Source organism: Macrobrachium nipponense, chromosome 5 (genome assembly GCF_015104395.2).
Source record: "Macrobrachium nipponense isolate FS-2020 chromosome 5, ASM1510439v2, whole genome shotgun sequence".
Taxonomy (NCBI): Eukaryota; Metazoa; Arthropoda; class Malacostraca; order Decapoda; family Palaemonidae; genus Macrobrachium; species Macrobrachium nipponense.
In genome coordinates, this window is record NC_061107.1 from 91,867,783 (window position 1) to 91,875,282 (window position 7,500).

The window sequence follows — 7,500 nt, forward strand, 5'->3', positions numbered from 1 at the left end:
GCGAAAAGCAGGTGCTCGGTATCAGGAAATCAAAAATTGAGGGGAGAGTCTTCGAGGATTTCGGGGCCTCTCACGAAAAGGTTATAGAAAACGATCGGCCCCAAAAGGCCTTGGGAGACGAAGTCAAGGAGGTTTTAGTGGTGCTTTCTTTGTGTTGGGAAGAGAGGAGTTTTCATTCCTTGACGATTGTGTATTATTTCCGAGGCTATTCTTTGCAAATCCTCTCCTCCTCCTCCTCCTCCCCCTCTTCCTTCTCCTTCTCCTTCTCCCCTCTCCTCCCCTCCCCTCCTACCTCCTCCTCCCCCTCTTCCTTCTCCTTCTCCTTCTCCTCCTCCTCCTCCTCCTCCTCCTCCTCCTCCTTTCTTCTTCTAGCTATGAGCTATGATAATTATACATACATAATCAGTAACGGTAGTAGTAGCTTCGGAAGTCATATAGTAGATAAATGCTAATCAATGTAATCATTAAAGATATTTTTTCCTCTATTTTGTGCTTTGTGAATTCTGAAATGCGGGCTGAGTGGGGTGAAGACAGTGTTTCAATTAGAAAAGCTTTGATCAACAAGAGACATAATTTACTCAAGCGCAGAAACACAGGGGGCGAAAGTGAAACTAAAATCAAAATGGGAGAAAGTTAAAAAAAAAAAAAGGGAGGAACGACATAAGAAAAGACTTAAATTTCATTAACAAGAATATAAAGAATAGTGAGAAGGTAAAAAGTTCTTTCAAGGAAGTGTAAGGAATGATATCTTTGACTACGCAACAACAGAAAAGGAAAAATAGGAAGAGAAAAGAAAGTTATGATAAAGTCAAGACAGAGAGAGAGAGAGAGAGAGAGAGAGAGAGAGAGAGAGAGAGAGAGAAGAAAAAACATGAAAAATAACTATGACAGGAACAAAAATCAGCGACGGAAAAAGAGGTTTTTAATAAATAACGAAATACGGTTCACAGCACAAAAAGAGCCTTGATTATAAATAATTTATAATTTCTGAAAAAGCAAAAGAGCAACAGATAAAGAAACGGAAAAGGAAAACCGTAATGAAAAGTTAAAAAGAGTGATGAAATAGGAGGCTAACAACAAAAAACGGGATACAGTAGAGAAATGGCGTGTTCTTTAGGTGCTGAAAAGAAACAGGAAGGGAAAGAGAAGTAAACAGAGATAAGAAATAGAAGAATAGTAAAAGGACACAGAGTCCAAAGTGCAAGTCGTTGTACCACGACGTCTCCTGAAAAACAAACGATGTCTTCTCGGTCTCTCCACCTGTGCAGGATCCTAACCGAATTAAAGGTGTGACCTGATTAGAGAGAGAGAGAGAGAGAGAGAGAGAGAGAGAGATAACGTAAACAAAGTGGATGTTCAGAACTTCTAGGTAACAAAGTTATAAATAACTATTAAAAAAGGGTCAAGATCAAGAAAGAAAGAGAGAGAGAGAGAGAGAGAGAGAGAGAGAGAGAGAGAGAGAGAGAGAGAGAGAGAGAGAGAGAGAGAGGGGCCGGCTTCTTTGAAAGGTGTGGAAGGGATAGGAGGCCTGGTGTGTACCTTAGGACATTGACAAACCAACTGAGACCTGAGAGAGAGAGAGAGAGAGAGAGAGAGAGAGAGAGAGAGAGAGAGACGAAAGGGGTGGGTTAAGGCGAACATATTGCTTTCTTTTACACTAAACGTTGCCTCACGTGGAAAGCAGAGAGAGAGAGAGAGAGAGAGAGAGAGAGAGAGAGAAGAGAGAGAGAGAGAGAGAAAGATTTTCTCAGTGCCAAGCCCAAAAGTGCTTTATCTCAGATTCGTTGCAAAGTCTTTGTGCCAAGTAGCACTGAGGAATTCCTCCTTCCGTTCTGCATCGGGAAAGCTCCAGGGCAATCTTCAAGTGTTCTAAATATATATTTGAGACTAAAAACAAACCGGGATAAACTAGAAAAAACGAAGACTTAGCAAAACGCGATAAGATTCAACGGCAAATTCGTCCACAGAAGGCCCCAGAATAAGACCTGCTGGCCACCTTTCTGCATCACCCCGAAGCCTAATTGGCATGTCATTTCACAGGACGAAGGAAGCCCCTTAAGCCATTCAGTGACTGGAATTCCTGTCATGAATGACTTTTGACTTTGACTCTGACTTTGACTCTGACTTTGAAGGTAAGCTCGGTTAGAGATTAAGACAGAAATCTGGATGATCAATATTTTTCAAGGTGAATGTCAGCACAGATCGATGTTATTCAAAGACGGATATAGCTGTTGTTGGACGCAGGCAGAAGGAACTGTTATGAAAAGTTAGCGAGAATAACTGTTATGAGATGAAGAATTAATCATCAACAATGACTTTCAAATAAAGAAAGGGTACTGAAAGGATACGTAAAGTAAGGCCTTGGTTATGTCCTATGATGTGAAAACAGTTGCATGGCAAATTAAAGATCAGCTCTTGGTAACAGCCAAGACGCTTAAAGTATGCTTGTCCGTGATTACGCATCCAAAAAGTGGAACTAACGAGCAAGAAAAGACAGTAAAAATAGACTTAAACTATTTATCTGGGAATATGAATAGTTGTTAAAAGCAAAGAGGGATAATAGAATAGCACAACAAGAATCAGCCAAAGGATTTCTCTTTAGTTTATTAGTTTATTTCTAGCTGGTTTGGATTTGATTTTTGTTGCTTATGTTTTGTTGATCGAATTGCCAGTGTTGTTATTCTACCTAATTCTACGTACGTAGCGATTAAGGTTTTCCTTCCTACTTCATTCAGAAGAGGCCAGTTTTTGGATAGGAACTTTACTTTCTAAGCGGTTTATATCGTCCGTTTCGGATCTTTCCGGGTGGAAGTGGTTTGTGGCGCCCAAGAGTTTTAATCCTGTATGTATCCACCTTTGCGGCATGTCGAGTACAAGCATCGCCATCTTGAATTCAAGATGGCGGTGGTACAAGCCCGTTAGGGATGACCGTCAATACATAAACAAAACACTGCAAATATCATAAAGATGACCCCAAAGAAAAATTAGTCCAAGATAAAGGCCCCGAACTTTGCTGGGAAAGATCCTCCCAATTTTCGCCAGTGTCGAATACTCGTATGCCTTTTTTCAGTTCTTTGAGATATCTTCGTCTACCGTAATATCATCATTGACGTCCTGTTTCAGCTTAGTATCAAGTGAGTGTCTTTCTCATCATACATCCCAGATGGTGAGAGACACATAGACATAGGTCATTGATGAAACAAGAAGTCAGCGATGAAATTGCCGCCGATACAGATTACTCAAAAAATTGATATAAATTGCATATTCGACACTTTTCCCGAAAAAAAGGATGATAATATAGTCCACACAATTTCAAGTATGGGTTATGCAAAGGATACCATCCACTTCTATGTGAGCATCAATTCATTGCCTAGCCCTCATCTTTGTCAACATCGCCTGCTATGTCACTCAGGTATGAAGGTTATCTGAGAGACACAGTATTACGAACTGTTACGAAGTAATAACACGATGTAAGAACAGAGAGTGAACATTAGGCGTTATGTTCTCACAGGTTATTTCACTGCTGCCTTCCGAGAAACCTGAGAGAGAGAGAGAGAGAGAGAGAGAGAGAGAGAGAGAGAGAGAGAGAGAGAGAGAGAGAGAGAGACTCTCAAGCGATAATGCCACCTTTCCATTTTCGATCCTCTACTACCCTCTCGTGGACTGAGACATCTGTGAACTTTTTCCTCATTTCTTTGCATTTCAATTAGAGTTTAAATATCTGATGATGGCCATTTTCTCTGAGGTGGATTTTAAGGATGTGTTCATAAATCCATAAATCGTCTCGCTCTGCTTGCAACTTGATTTTAAGTGATCTAATGTTCATTTATTTCATTTTATGTACTTTTTTTATCTTGTGTATTGTTAGGAATAACATTTATTTGCATTTCAGTCTCTCTATCTAATTTCATCTGGGTTTAAGACCTGGAGATCTGGAGACTATCTATTTTTTTTTATATCTCAATAAGAATATAGTAATGTCTGCCTATTGTGATTCCTCTTTAATACATTCTTGGCTTGAAAAATAAAAAAACAACATCCAATAAATTGCCGCCTGTCTTACTCTCTACTTTCATCTTGATTGAGAGACCTGGAGGTTGTTTTCTTTAACTCTTGTTAAACATTTAATCTATTGGCACAAACTTTCTCTAACTAAATTTAATTGCTTTTTCCGCTTCAATAACAAGAACACCTTCCAGTTAAACTTTTTTTTTTATCTCGTAACTTCAAACGACTGCGAAGGAAAGTTCTAGAAACTCCTGCACTCCGCCTTTAACCGAATAAAACCAGATCAGTTCAAGGTGAGATGAAGACCTTATCGGATGCGCAGGAAGGTAGGAAAGGTAACAGCTTTTCAGGATTTAGGAGGAGGAGGAGGGGATGGAGGAAGGTGGACTGGAGGAGGGGAGGAGGAGGAGGCAGGAGAGAGAGAGAGAGAGAGAGAGAGAGAGAGTACTGAAAAAAAGACCTATGTATTGCACGATTCTGCGATGATTTACAGTGAGAAGGTGGAGATCAACTTTATAGCCTATATCGATCTTGCAAATATGGCGCCCAAAAAGATCCGTTATTGAAGTAAGAAGAGGTGATGATAACGATGATGATGACAATGATGATGATCGAGAAGAATGATAAACAAATACATAACTAGAGACGTAGAAGATTTCTCATTACAAGGCTAATAATACAAAATCAATATCAACATCGAGGCTCTGAAATATGAATGGGCAAAAGCACGACCGTTCATGCGAGCGAAGATTGATCACGGTCAATGAATTCCCCGAACAGTTCGTTTAGTTCACTCACCTTCTTTTTTTATTTTTTCATTTATTTATTTATTCTAATATTTATGATTTGACACAGCTTAAGTCTAGGTTCCCTGGATTTACAAGACATTAAGGATGCGATAATCCTGGTGAAACTTTGCAATTCGAGATGAATGTATGAAAATATTTTGATAGGTGAAACGCACTTACCCAAAAGACATCACACTCAAAGGCAAGTGCGCAAGACAGACAAATGTTCACACACACACACACACACATATATACACATATATACGCATATGCATACATACATACACACACACACACCTGTGTATTGCAATGTCAAGGCTGACGGTGTAAAAAGCTGCAGTCGGGCCTGTCGGCTCAGATAATTTCAAATGGCACACGAATTATATGACACGGCACCATTGCGATCGAAGGTATTCCCAAATATATCTTAAGAAAACAGTAGTATGTATTCTTGCCCGATTTAAATAGTTCCTTATACAGAAAACAAGTGGAAATATTTGATTTCCTATAAACGAAAATACAATTTATGGAGGTTAGTTTGTGAACTGGTTGTGAAGAGAAAAACTTTAGGAGACATTCCTGCCTTATCTGTCTACATATGTTCATAATGAATACTCGTACGTTTTTTCAAAAATTATTTTAAAAATCGGTTAAAAATAGGACAATGAATTCAAAATAAAAAATGGTTTTAAAAATAATTTAATATGAATAATTGTGATATCCTTTTCAGTTTTGGATTATTTGATGGTTCAAGTATTCTAAGAACTTACTATCTCATCAAGCGCGTGTATGAAACGGATCTGACTAGTCAATAGTAACTTGTTGCATATCTTGACGTACATATTATAAACAGATACATCAATGCATAGACATATGTGAAGGTTGTATCTGAGTGAGAGAGAAAGAGAGAGCATTCTTTTCTAAATTCCACTTTCAGCAGGTACCTAAAACGTCGTTTTTTCAAAAAGTATATTGAAGCAAATCACGACATTTATATTAGGGACGTGAGTCAATTTTTCGGGTAGTGATAAAATATTTGCTCTGCAAGCATTTTTCTGACTGACCGAAAACATTTATAAGGGGTATACTTAAAATAATATATCAAGCAATACCTTCTGAAGCCTTTTTCTATTCAGCAAATCGACTTTTTCTTTAATCAATGACAGGTCATAATCGTGAAAAGTCCTCAAAGTACATACAAATGAATATCCATTAATAATTATGCATGTTTATGAGACGAGACGAACTAATGCACTAATCGGGACAATTTGTATACATTACCATCAATAATACCTACGTGTGAATAAATTTTACATGCGAATGGGGAACAGATTCATTTGATATAAATTATGATATTAAAAATAGATCGCGACATCCGAGCTGTTGGCTGTCGCCCCTCTTGGTGGAGTGCCGACTGCAAAGGTGAACGAAGCCAATTTATGCGAACAGGTGCACTCCCAGTTTCACGGTCGGTGGATCAGGCTGGTATCGTCATTCAGGTTTCATCGGGAAGGGGCAATTTCTCAGTGGGGTTTTTGGTTACTTTTTTTTACACATAAGCAATTCCAGAATAGGTCTTTTTAAGTAAAGATGGATTTTGAGCAATTTTGCAGTAAATCTTCCTTCAAAAAAATAAAAGTTCTGTACAATTCATTATATCGTCAAAACTAAATTCTAATCTTGTACAGATTTTCCTTTCTTCAAAAAATAATAACTAAGTTATGTGCAATTTTTGGACATCTTCTAAAGATAACTGTTAATCTTTTATAGTGTTCTCTTATAGCATTTCCTGTGTATTACTAAAAAAACGAAGCATTCAACTCAGGGACCAAGTAATTAACATTTATTCGAACCCCTCTCAGCTAGAAATAGCTGTTACTAAATATGCCAGACAGGGAATCGACCTTGGCTTTAGGAATAAACAATGAAAAAGTCAACCAACATCCAGCCCTAACGAGTACATAGGAAGGTTTAAAATTCTTGGGCGATAATTTAAGTTGCACAGTGAGGGACAGAAAACGATTGCAAAACCGGAAAAGCATCGTAATGCGTAATTACGAACGTGATCTGAAGGACTAATAATGAGGGTTGTTACAGTGGTAATGTGACTGCAGTTTCTTAATGGAGGGTAAAACTTACAATCAGTAGTAACACTTTCATAAATGACAGTAGTAATAAGTCAGAAATCTCGTTATATTCATCACTTCAGCACTGATCCCAAATATTTTCTTCCACTGATGCTTCAAAACGTCACATCTTAAGGAATTCAGGCAATTAATACAACTGTTCCGGATTCAACATCAGTAAGTAACCCCTTCAACGTCACATCTTAAGGAATTCAGTCAATTAATACAACTGTTCTGGATTCAACAGCAGTAAATCAAACCTTCAAAAGTATAAAGATAGAACATTATATCCATTCTTGTAGTGTTATGTCACCCTCATAGTCAAGGTTGTGGCTATAATACCATGTAACACTTTAGTAACCAAGAGCGTCTCTTACCTTAGCCTGTCTGCTTCCGCTTCACCAATCCTGAGAAAAGTCACGGTTTGGGTTCTGAGTTGCAGGTGGGGTTGCAGGCCCTTAGCTACATGGCGAAAGAGAGGGCGCAAGGACGCAGAGCCTCCTACAGCAACAAGGACATTTTGTCCAAGGATGGTTCGGTTACAGTCTGTCACTATTTCCCATCTGGAGAATGAAAAA

The 7,500-nt window shown here is 38.4% G+C and overlaps 1 protein-coding gene across 6 annotated transcripts in view; it reads right to left on the bottom strand.

Annotated features, from left to right (window-relative positions):
* Positions 1–7,500, bottom strand: part of LOC135215515 (monomeric sarcosine oxidase-like) — a 42,543-nt gene that overhangs the window by 15,110 nt on the left and 19,933 nt on the right. For all 6 annotated transcript variants that reach the window (XM_064250332.1, XM_064250333.1, XM_064250330.1 and 3 more), the window contains exon 6: positions 7,300–7,485. In XM_064250332.1, coding sequence (XP_064106402.1) covers positions 7,300–7,485 — 186 coding nt within the window. The remainder of the gene's footprint in view (positions 1–7,299; positions 7,486–7,500) is intronic.